This window comes from Drosophila novamexicana, unplaced genomic scaffold (assembly GCF_003285875.2).
Source record: "Drosophila novamexicana strain 15010-1031.04,08,12 unplaced genomic scaffold, DnovRS2.1 tig00001783-arrow-arrow-pilon, whole genome shotgun sequence".
NCBI lineage: Eukaryota > Metazoa > Arthropoda > Insecta > Diptera > Drosophilidae > Drosophila > Drosophila novamexicana.
This window is the reverse complement of record NW_020824891.1, coordinates 184,000-206,507: the sequence shown is the minus strand read 5'-3', so window position 1 is coordinate 206,507 and position 22,508 is coordinate 184,000. Positions and strand designations below refer to the sequence as shown.

At 41.7% G+C, this 22,508-nt stretch overlaps 1 protein-coding gene across 1 annotated transcript in view; it reads left to right on the top strand.

Annotated features, from left to right (window-relative positions):
• The window catches only part of LOC115768435, a 67,053-nt gene that overhangs the window by 23,263 nt on the left and 21,282 nt on the right, over positions 1-22,508 (top strand). The window contains exons 2-4 of the mRNA XM_030712993.1: positions 17,742-17,912; positions 18,071-18,490; positions 18,950-19,133. Of these exons, the coding sequence (XP_030568853.1) occupies positions 17,772-17,912; positions 18,071-18,490; positions 18,950-19,133 (745 nt within the window). The 5' untranslated portion in view covers positions 17,742-17,771. The remainder of the gene's footprint in view (positions 1-17,741; positions 17,913-18,070; positions 18,491-18,949; positions 19,134-22,508) is intronic.

The window sequence follows — 22,508 nt, the reverse complement described above, 5'->3', positions numbered from 1 at the left end:
CTTTGCTGGGCGATGTTTCGAGTTCAAATTCATTTTTATGAAATTTGATAAACATTTTCTGAGACATTCTTCACACTTTTCGCATAGTCTAAGCTCTCTTTCTCTCTGGGGCATTAAGTCTTCTCCGACTGCTTCAAATGATATTGCGCATACGACACGTGCAGCGATTTTTGGGCAATATTTTAAGTGCTATCCCAATGTTTCTATGCAAATAATATTGCGCATACGACCCGTGAAAATAATTCAAATTCAAATTCATTTGAGAAGTGCTTCACACTTTTCGCATAGTCCAAGCTTTCTACGCGGAATATGCAATTCAAAGGTTTTAAGTCGTCTCCCATTGTTTCTATACAAATAATATTGCACATACGCCCTGTGAACCCATTGGTAAAATAATTGGAAATTGTCATTACAAATTGTCAGCTACAATTATATGAATTGTTTCGGTGCACATTTAATTATATTTTTTTTCCGCTTGGCTGCTCGCTCGTGGGTTAAAATGTCCTTTCGCTGAATCGTGGGGGGAGCTTTAAAAATGTTCACCTGTTGTGTCGGTTTTTCATTCGATGCACTCATGAACTGTGACATTGATGGCTGAAGTTTCAAGTTCAAATTCATTTGAGACGTTTTTCACACCGATTGCAAAGTGCAAAAAGGGGGCTAAGTTTTAGTTCCTCTCCCATTGTTTCTATACAAATAGAATTGCGCATTGATAAAATAATTCGAAATTGTTCGTACAAATTGTCAGCTACAATTAATTACATCTATTTTATTCCGCTTGGCTGCTCGCTCGTGGGCTAAAATGTCCTTTCGCTGAATCAGGCGGGGGAGGACAAAAACAACTGAACTTTAGAAATGTGCACCTGTTGTTTCGGTTTTTGATTCGATGCACTCACGAATTGTGACATTCAACTCAAATAGATTATGTCCAAAGGGGCGTTTTATATTGTGTCTGTGTGTGCTTATTGGCATTGAGCCACGGCCAGGGTCAGGGCCACGGCCACGGTTAACAGCTGGGCGGCTGTCAGAAGCATTTTGGCACCTCCTTTTGCACATTTAGCGCTCGCAAATTCAATTGACAGTTGCGTTCGCACGGAAAATCCGCAAATTGCCAACTAAATAATAGAAAAATATAACAAAAGCAAGCGAATCGGAAAACTATATGAAGTAATGAATGGACAATTACGCTGCTCGCTTCAGAGCGCCATTCAACCGCATCTGAAGCTGTCCTTTTTTTTCCATTTTAATTGTTATTTCTCATAAATTTCCTGCGCATTTTAATAACAGTTTATTAACAATACAAGTTGCGATTATTTAAAAGAAATTAACGCGCAGCCTCGCACTTATTGCAGAATTGTGCAGTCAGCTGTTGTTATATTTTTTGCGCTAACATCGATACAAATTATGAGAACTAAAAACATGCAGCATTATGTAAAGGTACTCGCAGACAGACTTAGACTTTTCCTTTCTGCCAAAATGAAAAAAGTGTCAACTCTTTCTCGCTTTGCACCTTCATATGCACACACTTTCGTTTGCCAGTCTTGAAAATGCCTAATGATCGGACTATAAGCACCGAACGTGCAGAGTAAAGCAATGCGAAGAATAACCACATTTATGCTCATGTATGTATGTCGAGAATGTAGCTACATGTATACTCATGTATGTTATGTATGTAGATAATGCAGCTAGAATTTTTGTAAAAGCAGCTCCGGGCGGAGCTCGGGGTATCTAGCAGCAAAGTGCTTTCGACTGGCGCCCCCATACTTGCTTTTTTTTTTGTGGCTCTCGCACATTTGCATAAAATGTGAGATATGTGCTAAATGTTAGATATGTGAGATATGTGCTTCCATATGATTCGGTAATTGCGACCATAAAAGTTATGCCCAGGCCAGCTATAAGTTACTGACAATATGCAGATATGATCTATATTAATAAAGCTAATCAGCATTATCGCAGATCATACACACACACACAGTCGCATATGTGTGTGAGTGTGTGTGTGTGTAGTCAGTTCGTGTGCGTCTTTAAATGTAATCCCATTTAAATGGTGCACACTTTTGCGACCGCGCAATTCTATTAATTCCAGAATAATTTTGCCAGACTGGCAAATAGACATAAATAACAGCCGAGAGTTGAGTCTAGCTGAAAGTGCTCGACCGCACAGATACCCTATAACCAGGCACACAAAAAGATGTCGCACATTAAAATAATCTTAAGTAAAATCTGCTTGATACGAGTTAAACTACAACAAGTCAACGTTGATGTGCCTATATCCACGATATTCTCAGAAAAACCTTATATCGATATCAATCGATTTCAGGGGAGCCAAAAAACTTATCGATCATTGAAAATAACAAGTGCGGGCAGCCAACTTTGTGGCCAGACAGGCAGAATATAATTCGATTTATGCTTTATAGAAACGTGGCAGCCTGCAAAATACTTTCCTTTAACTGCACTAAGCCACCCTTTAAACCATTTGCAAAGGCTATAGGGTATAGAAACGACAACAACAACAGCCACAGAGCCCGTAAAGCGTATAAACTAATCAACGACAACATTTCGGATGGTGTATTTAAATATACATGAGCCCTACTCGACGTGTGTATGTGTGTGTGGTTGGGTGTTAAGCAAGTGAAAGTCTGTGTGTGTGTGTGTGTGAGTGAAGGGTGTTTGTGTGTGCGTGGTGTGTGCATAAATTAGGCACATGTTGCTCCGCTTAAAATGGAAAACTTGTCTTTGGTACGCACAATTCGTTTGGCACCTGTACGTACAACTTACATATTGCCCGTCGGAGACTAAAAAAATATCGATTAAATATACTTAGACGTGTTCGTAATTAAATGATAAAAAAAATGTCGCACGCACACTTAACGCCCTAAAATAACGTCCAGGCGTGGGCGTGGCTACACTCAAAAATCAATACCATAAGCGAAAATAAGCCAAAACGAGTCGAAAGTAGACTTACTCAAATAAAAGCTCGAATAGAATAAACATTTCATGTTCAAATTGTGCTTGAGTTAAGGAAATTACCCGGCCTTGGCAGGTTCTAGTTGCAAGTGGTATCAAAAAAAATTCCCAACAGCTTGATGTCGTTTTTCGCTGCACGTGGGTTCGAGTCTTGGTTCTAGTTATATTGTTTTTTTTTTCCCCTTGTGGACTTGAACCAGTGGCCTGCCGTTCTTCTTCTTTAGGCATTTTGTGATCAAACAATTCCAGAATCTCTTCTAGCAAATGCTTCCCTTTGAGACTGTTGTTTAAGGAATTTAGGGAATACAATTTTGTATATTTTTACTTAGATACTTGTTCTAAAAAATCTAGCAAATGCTTCCCTTTGAGGCTATTGTTTGATGGGCATCTTGGGCTTTAATCTTCATATATCTTTAGTTAAATACTTGGTCTTGAAATTTATGACTTTGGCTGGGTTTTCGCTTCGGTTTGTGCTTGGACTTTTCTTTGAATGTAACAGCTTGTGGAGACTTGAAGGCAACACCTACTGAAAAGCCTAGTTAAGAGGTCGCCCACTTGAACTTGGGCCTGTCACACACACACAAACACACCTATATATACAACCACTTAGCAGGATACTCATACACACGCGTTTGGCAGAAAGTTCGTGTCAAACACGTTCGCCTTCGGTGGCTTACTTTGAGCCCGGCAAATGCTGCTCCTGGGATTTGGGGCCGTGCTGTTTACCTTTTGGCATAGCGTGGCTAATGCATCCATAATTTATGCCAGTCGGCAGTAAATTAGTTGAGCCACAATGGCATAGTCCGAGTAGTCAGAAGTATTATGCTTTTTTTTATTTTTTATTTTTAAATAAATTAATTAATTAGTTTTGTCAGTTGCCATAATTGGATTTGTGTGCACATTTAATGCATTTCGGCACAGTTCTTTTATTTTTTTTTTATGTTTTCAATATAAACGTAAAATAAATACTCGTTTCGCATAATTTGCAATTATATGCGAAAACTCGCACGTCAAAATAATGTTTGTCTATCGCAATATAAATGTCAACGATAATGAAGCGAGGCATATGCAAAATCATTGACTAATGCAATTTAAATTAGCCGCCGCAGCAATGCGTACCCCATTATCCTAATAAATTCACATTAACTGGAAGCCATTTCCCGCGGCCTGCCCCGCGGCATGGTTTTTCCCAGTTTCAGCTCGAGTTTGTTTTTTGGTTCGTGGAAAATGTAATTTGCACCTGAACTATATCTCAAGCCATGCTTGACAAATGAGCTCCAACCGTCGAATTAGCTGTAAAAACTGGGCTTAACGCTGACAAAGATAGACTTTCGACTAACAAGGATTGCACCTGCATTTGCATTCTTCAGCCAGGAGCTGTGGAGTTAGCGGAATGGTGTGAAACACGTATCAAATGCATTTTCACAAAGTTCTTTGAGCGCAAAAAAGTTGCATTCAGCCGTCAATTGCCAAAATTTGTAGGAAAACGTGTTCATTACGTTCTTTGAAAGCAATTTTTCTTTTGACCTTCACATTCCACAAAGGGTTTTGCGTTAAGTGTGATACAGTTCGTAAATTAACTATGAAAAAGATCTTTGCCAATGAATAAGCGTCCCTTTGATCCGCATTTTCCATTTATTCACTTACTTTTCACCTCTGTGGGTGGAATTTATCGAAATCTCGCATTAGTATTTAAACTGTGCAAGCGACAGCTTTCCAGCTCTTACGACTAGGACTAGTCAGTTAGTCAATCAGTTAGTCAATCAACCAGTCAGCTAGTTCGATACATCTTCCTTTAATTCGCACTTTCCATTCATTCCCCCACTCTCCCTGTGGGTAGAATTTATCGAAATCTCGCATGAGTCAGTCAGTCAGTCAATTAGTCAATCAGTTAGTCAATTACTGATTAATTAATTAGTAGCTAGGACAAACAGCTTTAAAGATTTGCCTGTTAATAAGTCGCCTTTGAATTTACACAGACATCTGCCCCTTGCGGGTGTAATTTTTCTGAAAACCCGCTCTAGCACTCACATACATCACAAATCGCAAAAATTTCAGCTTTCTAGCTCCTACGGATTGGGTTGCGTATCAATCATCAATCAGGTCGGTCAATCAGCTAGTAACAACATCTGTGTGCATATTTAAAGACAGATATTTATGTCTTGGTCATATCGAAAAGCTTTAATTGAGTTGTTCAATTGACATTTGTGTCCACAGTGTGGCATTGAACGTTTTTTTGATGCTGATTGATGACGATTGACGACGTCCAACGTTGCTCCAACAATAGCAGCAACAACAACAATAAAATTGGTCGTAGAAAAATCCTTTCAAGTCATTCTAAATAACATCTTTACATTTGATTTGTGTACTGATATTGTCTGTCAGTCAGTCAGTCAGTCGGGTCTGGCAATCAGTCTGCCATCTGTAAAAGAGTCCTTGTAGCTGGCTGCCTTCTGAGTATGCTGTGCTGCATAGTTGTCGCGTTTTGTGCAAGATTGTGAATGCGAATTTTTGCTCCAGCCAAAGCTGGGGGAGTTCTGCCTTTCAGTTGGTTGTTATTTAAATGCAGCGCGAGGCGGCAGCAGCTACAAATGAAGTGGCACAGATGCCTGACAGACGACGCTCCAAACGTTCCGTTTCCGGCTGCAGCCAACAGGAAGGGAGCCGGAGCAAAAAGCAGGTGCCTAGCCTGCCGGCTGGCGGCTGGCGGATTCGTCCTCTCGTCTCGTCTCGTCTCGTCCGCACTTGACTCGTCTTTCCGGCACTTGTTGGCACTTTATTATATGGAATTAATTTAAATTAAAAATATTTTTCGCATTTTCAAAATGCACTAAGCTTACAAACTGGTTTACCTGTGCGTAATGACATTATTTCAGGGCGACTATGCACTGGTCGTCTCTGCTCTGCTTATAATAAAGCATATTTCTCAGAAAACAAGTAAAAGCCCTCTATACGAGAATGCTCGACTTGGAGATTACCTAAGCCTAACAATGAGTTGACGATATATACAAGAAGACTTTCAATATAGATTCCTAAAGTTAGCTATCGATGTGTTGAAGCAAACTCTATCTTTTCGAGTAAGAGAGTGAGCTATGGTATACATATAAGTCTCTTGCTCTTGTTGGCTCTGAGATTTCGATATCGATTCTTATCGATTTCATGGAAACGGGTTGAGTTATCGATGATTTGAAGGAAACTCAATATTTTCGGGCAAGAAAAGGATGTAAACATATAAGTCTTTAGCTCTTGTAGGCTCTGAGATTTCGATATCGATTCTTTTCGATTTCATGGAAACGAGTTGCGTTATCGATGATATTCGTGTAAGAGAATGAGCTCTTTAAGGCTCTGAGATTTCAACATCGATGTTTTTGCTCAAAACCAATATACCGCATTACCCATTTTGCGCTGAGGGTAGAAAAATATTTTCTTGTAGAAAGCAAAGAATGAAAATATTGTACTACAAACTATGTTTTGCATAGTAGATTTCTGTGAATCGCCTCTTCTATTCTAAGCTTGTTAGCATTTAAATAATGTTAGTCTTAAGTCTTAATCTGTATTCGTTCCGACTGCGTGTCGCACGCTTAACGACTTGGTGGGAGGTGGGACGCAGCACGTTGAATTGTGATTCGGGCAAAAAATGTTGTCATACGTAATGGTAATTAAAATAACGAACTTTTCTTATTAACATTCTTTTAAATACACCAGTCGGCTGCAATGCTGGTTAAATGAGTTGCCTAAGTGAGCCAGTTAGTCGGGCTGAACTGAACAACTTAGCTAGTTTATGGTGGCTATTTATAATCTTAGAACTCAAGTAGGATAATTAATAACAAACGATAGGACTCATTCTGCATATGTGGGGGATTTATACTGCAAAGACTTGAACAAAATCTGGTTTTTGATTTGAGAAAAATCTAGTATGAATCTTAATTGAAATTCATAGTAGATTTTTGAAGTAAAGCCTTACCCATTGGATTGATATATTGATATATATATATATATATAGCTGACATGCTGATAATAACATCCAAACAAAACATGTTAACTCGATGACCAGCAGATGTTAAGATAGAAATGTTATTTCAATTAGCAGAAAATGTTAGAGCAACAACAGTTGTTAAACAGAGCTCTTGCTAACTAGTTCTTCCTCAGAATCTGAATTTCTGGTAAATTGCAATTGATTCAACTTAAAAGCAGAGCGAATAAAACAATTTGTTTTATGATATCTTCTCCCTGTTCTCTTTAACTAGAGATTGTATAAACTGAGCAGAACTTTTTTTGCCAGAGGCAACGCCTGTTCGTATATGAATAACTTTACTAATTATATTATCGGTGCTTATGTGGCAGATGAGTCCAGACTGAAAAGTTCTCGGGCAAACAAAATGCAAACATTCGAGTTTGTTAAATAAAAAAAAGTTGTGCACTTTTCCAACAAAGTGCATGAGGGTTAAATGCGAGTTAACTCATTAAATTTACATATCAATTATTTTCGTGATAATTTCGTAGACGTGCAGCCGTTGGAAAAATAGTTCGGCAACAAATGTGGGCTTAGTTTAAAACTCAGCCGCAAATCCAAAAAGTTTAGCACCTGTCTCGTATTTCAACAGGCGCGTGCGGCGGCTGCTTCGGAATTAATTACCGTTGGCTGCTTAACCTTCACACATTGCGTTAATTAATACGTTAAAATTCCTTGCATATCAATTATCTTTACTAATAACTGTTTCGCTGGAAACACACATTTCGCCAATTATTAAGTCAGTCGATGTGTGGCTCTTGTGTCTTGCTTTAAAACTTTTCGCACCTGAAAATCATGGAACGGAATTTGAAAATTGTTAAGCAGAGTGCCGAGTGCAGAGTCGGGAGTGCACGACTACAAGATATCCCAAACCTGGATATCTTCCATCTTCCATCTATCCGTGCCTGTTATTTCCTTTGGCCTGCCTTCCTTCCTTTGTATTTGTAAACATGACTCAAGGTTATGTAGGTCTTTGAAGTATTCTTTCCTTTGCCCCACGCAATGTATGGGAAAAACGTTCGTGATCGTGGCTTAAAGTCCGATCTATGCAGGGCTTAAATATTGCAGTAGTAAGTATTTTTAGTCTTCATCTTTAGCTATAAAAGACTTCGAAGTATGCTTAATTTGTCTTTACCATACGAATAGCTACACACAATATTTCTTGCATGTAGGTTTTATATTTTTCTTGAGCTATGCTTGAAAAGCGTATCCCAAAATCGGCTGACGATCGATTCAAGCATCGATTCGCGCACAGTTCGCTGGCGCTTGATGCATTCAAATGTGAGTGTAGCATACTTATTGGCATGAAACCAGGTGAAAGGGCGTCGAAAGTGATTTAAGTGAATTGTGGCGGGTAGAGAAAACTGCGAGTGTGCCGTTATGCTTAGCGCCCAGGTGGGGTTTTAATTTTGTAATCAACACACACCTTGGCTGGGGCTAGCAGGTGGCAATAAGGTTGGTGAATGGGAGTGGAAATGGGCTTGGCCAGGGGCGTCAGTCAATCAGCTCGGCGTGTAAATTTCAATGTGAATGTAAAGTGAGTGTGGTTTGGTAATGCCCAGTCCGGGGGCGTTGAGCTTGAAGGGGAGGTGGGGGGGGGGGGGGGGGTGTCTGGGGGCATGGCAGCACAGTCTAGACCAAGAACAATTTACTGGGCCGTGGAGTGAGGTCAGCGGACCGGCAGATTCAATGAGCTCCGGCTGCTGATGGATCGGATTTGTCACACGTGCCGACGACTGTCAGTCAGTATAAACCGTTGCCGATTTCCGTTTCCGTTTCCGCTTCCGCTACCATTTCCGTTTGCAGCAGCCCCGTTTGCCCGCTAACGAGCCGCAATTCAACTACATGACAAACTTGGCCACAAATTGCAAATTGGCAGCATTGAATTGGGCCAACTGGTGGCTGGTACCAAAATGGTCAACAGTTCGGCAATTGTGATTGTCGCCGGGTTAGCTTGGCTAACAATCAATCGGTCGCTACGGGCAGCGGCGCCTCTCGGAAAGCCTCTCAAAATTGCCCACACTACGCACAGGACACGCATGTCCTTTCGCTCTAATTACAAGTACACTTCGCAACGGGTTGCTAGCTTGTTGCTATTGTTATTCTTGTTGTTGTACATATCAATTAATACCGCCCATGGGCGTTAATTAGTGGCAGCTTAATTGCAGCCCAAGCACTGGGCGCTTGCCAATAGTTCAGGGGCCAATGTGGGGGCAGGGCGTGGGCCCATTGCTTGAATATCAGATTGCAAGGAGTGCCAAAACTATTTGGTTTCCAGTTATTTAAAGGTGAAAGCAACCGCATATTATATTCATTATTAGCAGGTGTTGCTGGTCTTTGTCCGGGCCAAACATACAATTCATCTTTTATGATTTGATGCAAAGCAAAGGAGTTCCATTCAAGAGTTTAACCAATATTTTCCGAATTTAACATTTAATTTAATAAATATTCGACGGCCGATTGGAGCACATATTGCCTTAGACTCTCAGGTGAGCCCTTTTTCTTGCAAGGAACTTTAAAAATTAGTTGGAAGCCATCTGTAAGATGTCCAAAATAAAAGTTTCATACTATCTCAGTCCTCACAGAAGGTTGCCAAAGTGAAAAATGCTGCTTCCTATATCTTACGCTTTGGGCTGTGCGATGAACATCAATCAGATCGGTCAATCAGTCAGTCATTTTAATACCCAATGGATCAGTCAGGTTAATCATTCAGCCGTCAGTCAGTCAGTCCGCAAGTCCATCAGGGAGTCAGTCAGTGCAGTTATTCAGTCATTTAGTCAATCAGGTAGTCAATCGGATAGTCAATCGGCTAGTTAATCATTTAGTCAATCAATTAGTCAGTCATTTTAACAGCCAGTGAGTTAGTCAGATCAGACAGTCAGTCATTTTCAGTAAGTCAGTCAATCAGCTAGTCAATCAGTTAGTCAATCAATTAGTCAGTCATTTTAACAGCCAGTGAGTTAGTCAGATCAGACAGTCAGTCATTTTCAGTAAGTCAGTCAATCAGCTAGTCAATCAGTTAGTCAATCAATCAGTCAGTCATTTTAACAGCCAGTGAGTCAGTCAGGTCATTCATTCAGTCGTTAGTCAGTCAGCCTGCAAGTCCATCAGTGAGTCGGTCAGTTCTGTTATTCAGCTAGTAAATCGGCTAGTCAATCAGCTAGTCAATCAATCAATCCGTCAGGCAATACAGTTTTTTATCCTTTCATTTCGGATCTATCTTACCGAAAAGCTTATGTAACAGTCCAGTTCAGCGCGGTCAACCTTTATCTTGCTTAGCCAGATGCCATTCGTTGGCTGTTTTCAGCCTCACCTGAGGAAGTCAAGTGCTTGAGTGTGGCAAGGCTGCTGCTGCTGTTGCTGCTGTCAACTAGGAGACTACGTTTTGTAAAGGTTTTGTTATTGCACTGGGGCTTTTTGTCATCCAACTTTATCTCTGTCATTACAACGCCTTAACAGCTAAATCAACATGCCGCAAGTGGCCATTCGAAATGTTTCATGTCCAAAGTCCAACGTCATCATCCGCCTGTTCATGTCCAAAGACCCAGTCCGAGGCCGAGTCCCAGCCCAGCTTATGTTGTGGACAACAATGCGAAGTGAATGTAAAACACAAACAAACAAACAAAAGACCCGGCAATATACACCAAGCCAAAGGCTAGTATAAATGGAGACACATGTGAATCCAGCTACGTTTTGGTTAAGCGAAATCTGCAAAAGACAGAAAGACAGAACGACAAAAGACTTGCCTGACTGGCAGACTGATTGACTGAATGGCTGACTGACTGCGTGATTGAAAGACTAATTGACTGACAGTTAGTGATTGAATGACTGACTGACTACCTGATGAAATGACTGACTGACGGACTGAATGACTGATTGACTGACCGCCTGAATGACTGACAGCCAGTGAAGGACTGACTGACAGTCTGACAATCGGATCGTTTAATGGAATGCTTGAATGATTGATTGAGTGATTAACTGATTGACTGACAATTTATGACTGAATGGCTGACTGACTGCCTGACTGACAGACTTATTGATTGATAGTCAACGACTGAATGACTGATTGACTATCTGATTAAACGGCCTGAGTGATTGATTGATTGATTGACAGTCAGTGACTGAATGACTGACTAGCTAAATGATAAAATGAAGGAGTGACTGACCGCCTGAATGACTGACAGCCACTGAATGACATCGATTAATTGAATGCCTGAATGATTAATTGACTGATTAACTGATTGACTGACTGAGCGACTGATTGAAAAAATGATTGATCATCATAAGCACTAAAGCTAAAGTATAGGAAAACGCCTCACACCTAGGCTAAGATTGCTCAGAATCTCGTGAAAATGTTATTTGAACTGTATTTTCACTATCCTTTCAATTTCACATGTTTCTTATTTTGATGTAAAAAATTGTCACTCGCTAGGATGAAAGAGTAAAAAACTGAACAGTTGTAATTTATTTGCTTTTCATTCTTAAGTGAAGTAAGTTTTAAGTGTTCAGCAGAAGCCTATTTGCTCTGCGATAAACTCCTGTTTCTCCTAGTTAGCAGGACATTAATGCAGTCAATAGAAAAGCGTAGCGTATCTAAAAAGCTTTTCATCAGCAAGTGCGTGTAAGTGTGTGTGTCGGAATGTGTGTGCGTGTGTGCGTGTGTGTGGCCTCTGCTGAGTGTTGCCTTTGGGTTATTGCTTTATTCGCCAGCTCATTCATTTTACTTCATTCATTTGGCTAGGTCATTCAGAGCCTGCGCTTCGCTTAACTTTCGTCCTGTCATGTCCTTCCTGTGTATAAATCCAATTTCATGTGCCTTTTTGCAGCTGTAGCCGTTGTTGCCGTTGTTAATTGCCCCTCGCAACATGCCTCAAGTGGCATTCAGTTTCAGTTTCGGTTGCGATTTTGTTTCGCCTGTTTTTCGGGCGTGGTCTGCGGCCTATGCAAACAAAATCGGGTCCAAATGAAATTCCGTAATGTAAATGCTTGCTGCTAACAAAAAAAAAAAAAAAAAAAAAAAAAAAAACAAATACATATTTATATAGACACCGGATGGCAAGTGCTCTTGGCCGAAATTAAAGTGTGTTGGGCATGCTAATTAAATATATTATTATGTGCAATACGTACAATATATGAAATTGCCCGGCATCGCTTGGCTCAAAGAATGCACCAGCACGTATCTTTGCAAATTGCGGCTGGGTTTGAGACCGTGTCCATTCGCTCGTTAGCCAGCAGAAACTCGTCCAAATACAATTGTAATAAGTTGCAGTTATCTAATAAGAACTATCACACTATGTCTAATAAGAACTCCAACATAAGCACACTGAGTGCTGGTTATGCCCCTTGAGGCTGGAGTGTGCCTTCCTGCCTTTCATTGCTTTGTTGTGGACGCCTTTCACAATTGCCTTGGCTTTATTTGCTTTCCAGTTGACTGCATTGGTCGAAAGTGTGTGTTCGCCATCGAATTTCACTCGATCTCTCCTTCAAATGGAACTGTGTGTGAATTTATTTGCCAAATCGCCTTCTAATATGCACAAAGCACGCCCCCCTCATAACCAACACAAAGTGAATTTTCACTAATAGGCAGATGGCGTGTGCACCTATAACTAGCAGGACAACTACTTATCCCCTGCTCACGCTCCCTTTGTCCCTTTCGTTTCAAACGGACCGCAAAGTCGCTCAAAGTATACCCAATTTAAGCTGGCATTTATTCAATTTGACAACGTCCAACTATTCAGTTTTACAAAATGGACGCATGAAGGCAAAACCTTGAATCTGGGAGCTAATAGGGAGAAATAACCTTGTCTTTGTTGTGACTTGGATTAAATGCACTTGTGCGACATATTTCCATAATAAATAATTGTTCTCATGGTAACGAAATATTAGGAGCATATTCAATGTCGACGCATTGTTAGGTTGAGTTAAAATATATTAAGCGTGGAACTTCCACTCGGGACTTCCATTTATTTAACAATTTTTGTTTGTTTTCTTATTTATTATGCTTTCAGTACAGCTCTTTGTTGAAAATTAGCAAATTCTGCTGGAGTTGAGCTGGCGATATCTCGACCGACTTCCAATTATTTAACAATTTGTTTGTTTTTAATTTATAATGTTTTCAGTATAACTTTTTGCTTAAAATTGGCAATTGTTGCTTGAGTTGAACCAGCGACTTTTCGCTTATTGGTTCGACGCTTTTCTTCATTTGTATAATGAATGTCGAGGCATTCTCAAATTGAGTTAAGAATACACATTTTTGTTTGTTTTCAATTTCTTATTCTTTAAACTCTTGAGTTGAACTGGCGACTTTTTGGCTTGCTAGTTCAACGCTCAGACACATCAGCTAATTTTAAGCCCAAATAGAAGTTGCTGAAAGTTTAGATATTAATATTTACAAGTGAGTGTTGATTAAGTTCATGTCACTTAGTTGCTGTGAATGGTTCAGGTGCTTATGTGAACATGAGCTTGAGTGCTTGTCTTATTCACAGTCACTTTTGGCATTGGCCTGCAATTGCTTGTTATGACTGTTCATTCGTTTCTTGGCTCACCATTCGTTTGTCTTGCCACATGCCCCGTCCAGCATGCCTCGTGCCGCATGCCGCATGCAATGAGATGCATGGCGAGGACCCCGTGCGAAGACCCTTGTACTTAACCTCCAGCTGCAGTGGCAGCTACTTCTTATTCTTATTTCTATTCTTGCCCTCGCACAGCTTTTTACATACCCTGCAGCTATTGGCAATGGGTCAAAGAGTCTGATGTTTTAGCATATGTAAGAAACAGTTGCGGATCGTTACTATGAGAGATACGTCCGGTTCCAAATGGGCGACAGACAGGAAGGCATTTGAGGCTTGAGTTGCTTTTGACAGAGAATATAGGGAATATATGCTAATGCGGCCAGTTCCTACGGTGCATGCCAATAGCAGAATACCCTATAAAAGTGCATAAAGATATATGGTTTGAGGTTTGTCAAGCAGGCGGTCTCTATAACTAACCATAGCTGAATACAGGGTAGCTGCTAGTCAGGCGCTGTCTTGAAGAGCACGCTGTTTCTCAAAGCAGGCGGGGTCTATTTCTTGCCGAGCACAGGGTAACTGCAAGTCAGGCAGTTGCTTGTCGAGTGGTTGCCCTTCAGCCGCTGCAGGCTGTCTGTGGTTCATTTATTTGTTGCCTACTTATTTGGGCATGTTCATAATTCAATGCGCAAGTATGTGTGAGTGTGAGTGTGTGCCTGTGTGTGTGTGAGTGTATGTGTGTGTTTGTGGATCATAGAAAGCAATGAGCTGCACTTCTTATAAAATGGGCCAAGTTGTTTTTTGCCTTTTTCCATTTGGCTTTAATAAAAAGTTTGCATGTCTCAACTCAATGGAAAGAGCTGGGGCATATCTATTGGATATAGCCTCTCGCCCTCAACCCACCGCCCCCCATACCTCCCCCCTTTCTGCTGCTGCTCTTAATAACCGCTAATTAAATATTAGACATAAATGAGAAAATTTGCGCATAGCTTTTTAGACGCTTCTCGCCCAGACTTGACATGGCAATTGAGGTTAGACGTGGATGAGAGATGGTGTGTGTGTAGAAGGAGTACGGGTAGAGGGCGGAGGGGGGGGGGGTGTGCAGGTTGGGTGGACGTGGCACGCCTGCTCCTCCCTTCGAGCTCCGCGCTAAACGCTTAAAACACTTTGCGAACCGTTCCCATGGTCTCTGGCATATTATGCCCCCCCCCCCCCCCCCCCCCCCCCCCCCCCCCCCCGAACAGCTGCCCCTCGAGCGTTGCCACGCCCACAAAGCGTCCGGTAACGTTTTGTATTTTGTATTTTTTTTTTGCTTTTTGTTTTTTAATAAGCTTGGGCCAGGACCAAAAGCGGAGCACTCACACTTGACATCATTCGCCAACTGTCGAGAGCCAGCGAATGTTTCGCTATGCGCTTCACACACCCACACACACACACACACACACACACACACACACACACACACACACCTACACACATACGGAGCACTTGTAAAAACTTCCGGCAACGCCTTTTAAATTGGCCCGCCGGAAAAAGTTACTGCAAATTGGCGGCAAATTTGCAACATCGCAAAATTAGTGCGCATCATTTTTTATATTTCAATTTTTGTAGTTCTTTTTTACTTTTTGCGGGCCGTTGACCTTTGGCCTCCGTTCGAGCAATCGACAAAGGCTGCAACTTTATTGCCCGTGTATCGACGGATTGCCAGACGGGCCAAGTGCATTGCACAAAACGGGGAACGAGCCGAGGACCAAAACCAAAACCAAAACCCAAAATTAATTTCAAAATACAAAAATAAATTTGAGCTTGGAATTGAATTTGCGGTTGCGGCTGTCTGACACTCTGACAATTACTCCGTCCGTCTGTCCGTCCGTCCGTCTGTCCCTCCGTCTGTCCGTCTGTCCGTCTGTCTGCCTATCCATCCGTCCGTCCCTCTGCCCATCCAAAGGCAAAGCTTTTGTCTCTTGACTGTGGATAGCTGCGTCTTACTCCTTTCTGCTGCTGATATTTTCGTTTAGTTTCTAGCTTAAATAAAATGCTGAAAATGTATTTGCACAAGATCAAAACTTAAACCTTTGTGTCAAAAAGAAATAGAATAGAAAAAAGTTGCACTTAAAGCTTCCGCCCATTTGACGTAGACTTAAAAAATCGTTAAAAAAAATTAAAGCATTTTCCAACTATTTCAAATCTGAAATTTAGACCTTTTCTTGTCAAAACTTATGACTCCTATTTGGAATAAATCTTTAGATAACTTCTCTAAAATATTCGTAGCTTTTGCTATTTGATCTCTTATTTCTAGCTTATATTCGTGTCATGTTCTTGTTGGAGGGTATTTGATAGTTGTGCATACTCCGGCACGAATATAAAATTCAATTAATTTGAATTTTAATTCATTAATTGTGTACTTGATTCAGCTGCGCTCAGCTGTGATGCTTGAACCAGCGACCTTCAACCTGGCATCGATGCTTTGACGACAACATCTCAAAAAGCTTGACAAGTCCCATAACTTCTAGTGCTTAGTTCGCAGCTCACAGTTCTCAGTTGTTGGCGGGTGGCTCGAGTTTCGTTCCGCAGCCGATTTTCAAAAACTTTGGTCGGGCGCTTCGTTGACAGCCAAAAAAACCGCAGCCCGTCCATTTGCACTGCATAAAAGTTGAGTGTAGATTCCTCGACCAAAAACCGCCATTAAAATAACTTTTCAACTTTCGAGGTGAGGATGGGCTGAACTGGGCTGGGCAGATCGAGTGGGTCGGGCTTGGGAGTCTCTTGGTTGGAGCCTGGCCAAGTGCCAGACGGTCACTGAGTCGCGCTCTGAATGGCCAGCGGCGTGGCAACTTTTCAAATTTAGCCGCTCGGAAAGAACTCAACGCGCAAAACACGCAAAGCTTCCAGCCCTCCAGCTCCGCAATCCTTGCCCAGCCTCCAGACTAGCCGCCCTCCTCCATTTGACACGCGGTGTATACAAAATGCTCGGCGCGCTTTTGTTCCAGTTGTGTTGTTGTTGTTGCACTTATGGCATGGGCGCAATCAAGTTAGAGTGCTGCAGTCGGCAGTGCCGGACTAGAAGATACCCTAGACTAACATCAATACATACAGACAGACGGATAGCCGTACAGCCGGACGAACCGGAATTTATCGAGCCAGCTCGTCGACCTTATCAAGAATATATTTACTTTGTGGCTTAACATAAATTTGCCCAAAATCATTTGACCCTTTTTTGTCCATTTTTAATGAGTTCAGGCTCTCAAAAATGATTGCAATTAAATAAATACAATTATTTTATACAAAATTGGGCACAAAGAGGCCAAATTAATTTCAAAGCACATTTTGGTTTACTTTTAACTGAGGTTTTGGAAAATTCGATCTGCGATTAGTCCAAGTTTTTGTTAAGAATGAGCCTGCATGGTTTAGGTGTTCAGTCGTTGTATTAACGAGCGGCAGGTCGCCGGTTCAAAAGCAATTCGTAATTTTTGAAAGCTGGGAGACAGCACAAAGTTTAGTTCGAATCCACATGAAGACAAGGTGAAAGATGAATGAAGCTTGCTGGCAATTTCCTTCAGTTGATGTTAAAAACTCCTTCCGAGTTGAACTTTCTCGGTTTTAATCGCCGGTTCAACGTTCCTTTTTTTATATTGTGAACTATAAAGCTGACACACAGAAAATTGCTTTCAATTTTATCTAGTCTATGTTAAATACAGGGTATCTGGCAGTCGAGTGTCTTACAGAGTTGAACTTGTTACCTTTAATCGCCGGTTTAAAAGCAACTATTAAGCTGGCACACAGCACAAGTTAGACGGATCGAACCCCCAAGATGAATGCATAGATACTTTCCTCTAGTCTATGTTAAATACAGGGTATCTGGCAGTCGAGTGTCTTGCAGAGTTGAACTTGTTGACTTTAATCAATTTGACAGTTGTTTCTAGAGACGGGAAGAACTTATTGTTCGAATTCTTAAGCCATTCAACAGTTGAGCGTCGTAATTGTTAAGTCAGCGCACACCTACACCCCTACACACACACACACACACTCACACACACACACTTAGACACCCAAGACACACACACTAATACAGGCACACACTTGAACACACTTTGGCGACTTCCGCTTAAAACTTCATACACACTTTTCTCCATTAAGTTCTTTTAAGTTCTTCATTTCGTTTGGCTTTACTTTTTGTTTTGCGCTCGTCGTGTTGCCTGCTCTTAGCTCTAATTACTTGATGTACGTCTTCTATTGCATGTTACGTGGTTTAGTTCTACGAGACAATAAAAAAAATAAAGAAAATGGATACCAAAATGGATGCGCGTGGCCAGGGCCAGAGCCAATTTCCGGCTTCGTTTCCGGATACGTTTAAGAATTTCTTTGAATTGATGAATGAAGATGAGGATCACTGCGAACTCTTTGCCAATCTGCTGGAGGATAAGGTATAGCCTAGCCTCTGAGACCTCTCAATTCCTGCACAAACCCCGCCCCGCCCCCCCTGCCCCCGCTCGTTGTGTCAAAATCGATGTCGCAACGCGTCTTGCATTTGCAAATCTTACTGAAATTTGCTTCTTTTCCATTTTGCCATGGCATCTTCCAGGTAATTCCACGCAACAGTATTACAATGAATGCCCAGCGGCAACGCTGCGGCGGCAGCCTGCGCAGCCACCATGTTGGCCGTTCCAATTCACATTTTCAGCAGGCGCCATCGCAGCGTCGACAACAGATTCTTTTACAGGGGGGACCTCCCCGCAGCCGTAGCGGCAGCAGTGGTGACATGACATTAACGATGACCATGACCATGGCTGACGGTCAGTCATCGTCTGTTGTCAGCCCTGGAAATGGTCATCGGTTCATGGAATACACCGGGGGTCGTTCCGCTTCTTATCGCTTGAATCGTGCGCGTCGCAGCTCTCTGAGCTCTAGCGCAACCGGCATTAATCGCGTCGGTTTCTGTGGACTTGGCTCCACCAGCTGCTCGAGCAGCAGCAGCAGCCTAATCAATGTAGACGACGAGCCAGTGCATCACGTCCACAGTCATCATCATCATCGTCGTCACCATAGGTGCCGCAGCTGCAGCGGCTCGCTGCACAATTGCAGCCACGGTCTCTGCACCCATTCGCAGCCACACTCTTCCGAGCGCAGGTCGTCGACACACCTGGGCTCGGATGTCCAGCAGGAATGTAGCCTGGACCCAACTAACGCCAATCTATCTCAACAGCCACTGCAGCAGCAGCAACAAATGCAACAGCAACAAATGCAACAGCAGCAAATGCAACAGCAACAAATGCAACAGCAACAAATGCAACAGCAACAAATGCAACAGCAACAGCTGCAGCAGCAACAGCTGCAGCAGCAGCAACTGCAACAGCAGCAGCTGCAGCAGCAGCAGCTGCAGCAGCAGCAACTGCAACAGCAGCAACAGCAACAATTACAACAGCAACAAATGCAGCAGCAACAGCTGCAACACCAGCAACATCAACAGAATCTCGAAGTTGACATGCAGCAGCAGCTGCAACACTTGCGTCTCGGCCCCGACGGGGAGGACAACAATGTCGGCCGTTTGGCGAGCAACTTTATCATACCTCGACGCTTGTCCGACGGCGCCAGAGATCGACAGCCGCCGCGCCACTCGATCATCCTCGAGCGGGCCTTTGATTTTGGTAAGTGCCCAAAACTACTTTACTTTTGACAATATCTCCACAAAAAAAGGGTCTGTCCTGACTGACTGACATACCGATTGATTGATGAGCATCCTCTTGGATAGATATATAGATAATGATATAGCATACACATGACCAAAAAGAATGGACTTTGATTTTGTGAAAATCGCATAGAAAGGCGATATTTAAGAGCGGTAGACAAATCACCCTTGAGCGGGCTTTTGATTTTGATAAGTGTCCAAGAAAGTATACAAAATCAGAGGTTTCATTTATTAACTATGATTGATTAAAAAGTTACTCTTGATATAATGATATAGCTCTATAAATAAACTGACCTACTAATTGATGAGCATCCTCTTGGATGACTTTATATATAATATAGAAAAAGACCTAAAAGCGGCAGTGAGATGCAGACAGAAGGTGTAACTAAGTTAAATTGAGACAGTAGCTATGAAAATGAGAGAATGAGGAAAAAAGATAAGAGTAGGAAGGAGGAAGAGAGAGGAGGGAGTGGAGAGAGAGAGAGGGTCCGTTTGAATATTAACTTAAGACAACTTGTGAAAATCGCATAGAAAGGCGACGTTTAAGAGCGTTAAAGAGAGACAGAAGGTATGAAAGTGAGAATGTGAGAGAAAAGAAGGTAAGAGTAAGAACAAGGAAAGAGAGGGAGAAAGAGAAGAGTGAGAGAGAAGGGGAAGAAGAGAGAGAAGTGGAAAAAGAGAGACAGAAGAGAAAGAGAGAGATAGAAAAAAGAGCCAAGACAGCAAAGAATGGCGACAGAGAGATAAAAATTAAGTGTACTCGCTAGATATTTAATGGGTCTGTTTTTATATTATTGAAGAGACAAACGACAATTTGTAAGCCTTGTTAGCCTTAAGTGAAAAGAGAGAGAGGAAGGGAGGGAGAGAGGTAAAACAGGGAAGCTATAATGAGTGCTATAAATAGAGACTAAAAGCGAGATATGATGAGGGTCAGTTTGATATTGTTGCACGATTGCGCTTTCAGGGATTAGAAGCTAGTTAGGACCCCACGTGAAGGGGCTATTCCAGCTGCAACCGACATTTTTTTATTGCATTGTGTTGCCTTTTGCAGGGCTTAGGGCTAATTAGGCAGCGGCTGCCTTTTTTTTTCGCCTAGTGGATAAGCCCCCGTTGCGATGCCTTCGTGTTTGGCCACGTTCCAGCTTAGAGGCACATGTGGTGTGTATTTTTATATTGTTCAATGTGCGTGTGAGTGTGTGTGTGTGTGTAAGTGTGTGTGGGTGCGTGTGTGTGTTGGTGTGTGTGTTGGTGTGTGTGTGTGTGTATGACTATGATTATGACGTGCGCGACATGCAGCCACAACTTTGCGGCTTGGTGCAGGACAACCTACCAAACAGACCAGGGCACACACTCACTTTACGAGTAAAGCACTCGCACACACACACCTACACACACACACCAACACACACACATCTCTATGTATATACATATAATGGTTAGGAAGCATCGCTTGAGCGGATTCTTTGCATGGAACTAAAGGCAGGTCAGGTGCGCGTGATGCCATATCCATATTTCAATTAAAACACACCAATATGCACACACACACACACGCACACGCAGGTGAATAAACAGTTCATGTTTTTTTTTTTTTTTGGCAATTCGTGTTTGCCGAGCTTTGAGGAGTGCTCGTTAACAGAAAATGGCGCCCGTCTTGATGCCCATCAAAAAACCATAATGCGCATTAAGTTTTTATATATACACATATTCTGTTGAATGAAATAAAAGCGAGCACACACACACACGGGAAACTGGGCCCAAAACGAAAGTTAAACATCAACTTAAAAAAGTGCCAAATGAAGAGCGAACAAAAAACCGCCAAATAACAAGAAACGACAACAAACATTAAAGGGCTGCAACAGCCCAGCCAAGAGCTAAACCCAAACTGAACCTTTTTTTGGCCGCGATTAAAACCGGCCCCAAACAACTTCCAACAATGTAACCGGCCAAATGGCAAAACGAAACATAAGTAAGAAGCTCGAGCTCGACCAGGAGATACCCTGTTTCCAGGCCAATCCAAAATTGAACTTCAGCTGTGGCTAGTAAGACGATAAACCGCCTACCGAAATTTAGTTTCCAAGATTTGCTAGTCTGAACATCGATAGTTATCGATTTTAACGGAATGTTTAGTTATCGAATAGAAAACATAAATTTGCCTGCTTACAAAATATGCTGCTAGCCGCTGCAATAGCCTTCAATATATGCTTAAGAAATATAGTCTGATAATCGATAGTTATCGATTTTTATAGAATTTTAAGTAATCGAATAGAAAACATAATTTTTTTTCGACTCAGCCGGTTGTTCCTACATGTAACATGAAACATGTACTCAAAAAAAAAAAAAAAAAAAAAAACACAACATTATACACTTTCTAGTCCATTTTCACGGGGTATCAAAAGAACCTTCGGAATGGGCCATGGCTACGTGGGCGAATTCCGGGCTGACATCGAACTTAAGCATCGCGTAATCGGATCAAAAGGGAGACGAGAAAAACATCAATTGCTATTAGGAAAAATGAACAGATCATTAAATCCACGTAATTTCGTGTAGATGGCCCAATAAGCTTTTTAATTATATTATGTTGAAATGTACAGAATACGGGAGATATACTTTTGAGCATAAATCAATTACCTTTCAGCTGGAATCAAATTAATTGTATTAACTGTAATTATGGAATTTGCATTTGTAAAAAGGGCTTGCACGAAGCTGTGATGCCTGTCCAGAACTGTTCGAATAATCTAGAATCCAATCAAAAGTTAAATAATGGACAGAACATGCTTAGTTAATGCACATAATATGCGACAGGCTCTCAAAGTGAAAGCCCAGCAATGCCTTTGACAGTTATGAAATGATGAGTACATTAAAATCACATTTACCAAGGCCTCGACGAAACGACAAAAGACATATTCAATTGGGCATGCTCGAACGGGGCACACCCTGTTCGCATACCCAATGACTAATGACTAATGACTAATGAGTACTAATGGAACCTTTAAGAACTAGACACTTGAAGTGTCTATTAATAATAATCGATATTTCATCGATAGATCGATACGCTGCACGATAACGATAATAATCGATTACGACATCCCATTTTTGATTCTAGCTCGAAATTTAAGAGCTAGGGACACACAATTTGGCGTGTAAGTTCTCCGATTTGAAATAAAGCACTTCTTGTGTATCTTCTCCCGTTCCAAAAAAAAAAAAAAAACCAAAAAGAACCTCCTGTTCTGGGCACCATAGCCTGGGGCCTCAGTATATATGCACTTTGGTATGCCATATTATGCCAAGATAGAATAAAAGCTAATTCCAACAGCAGCTCAGTACCAGAGTATCC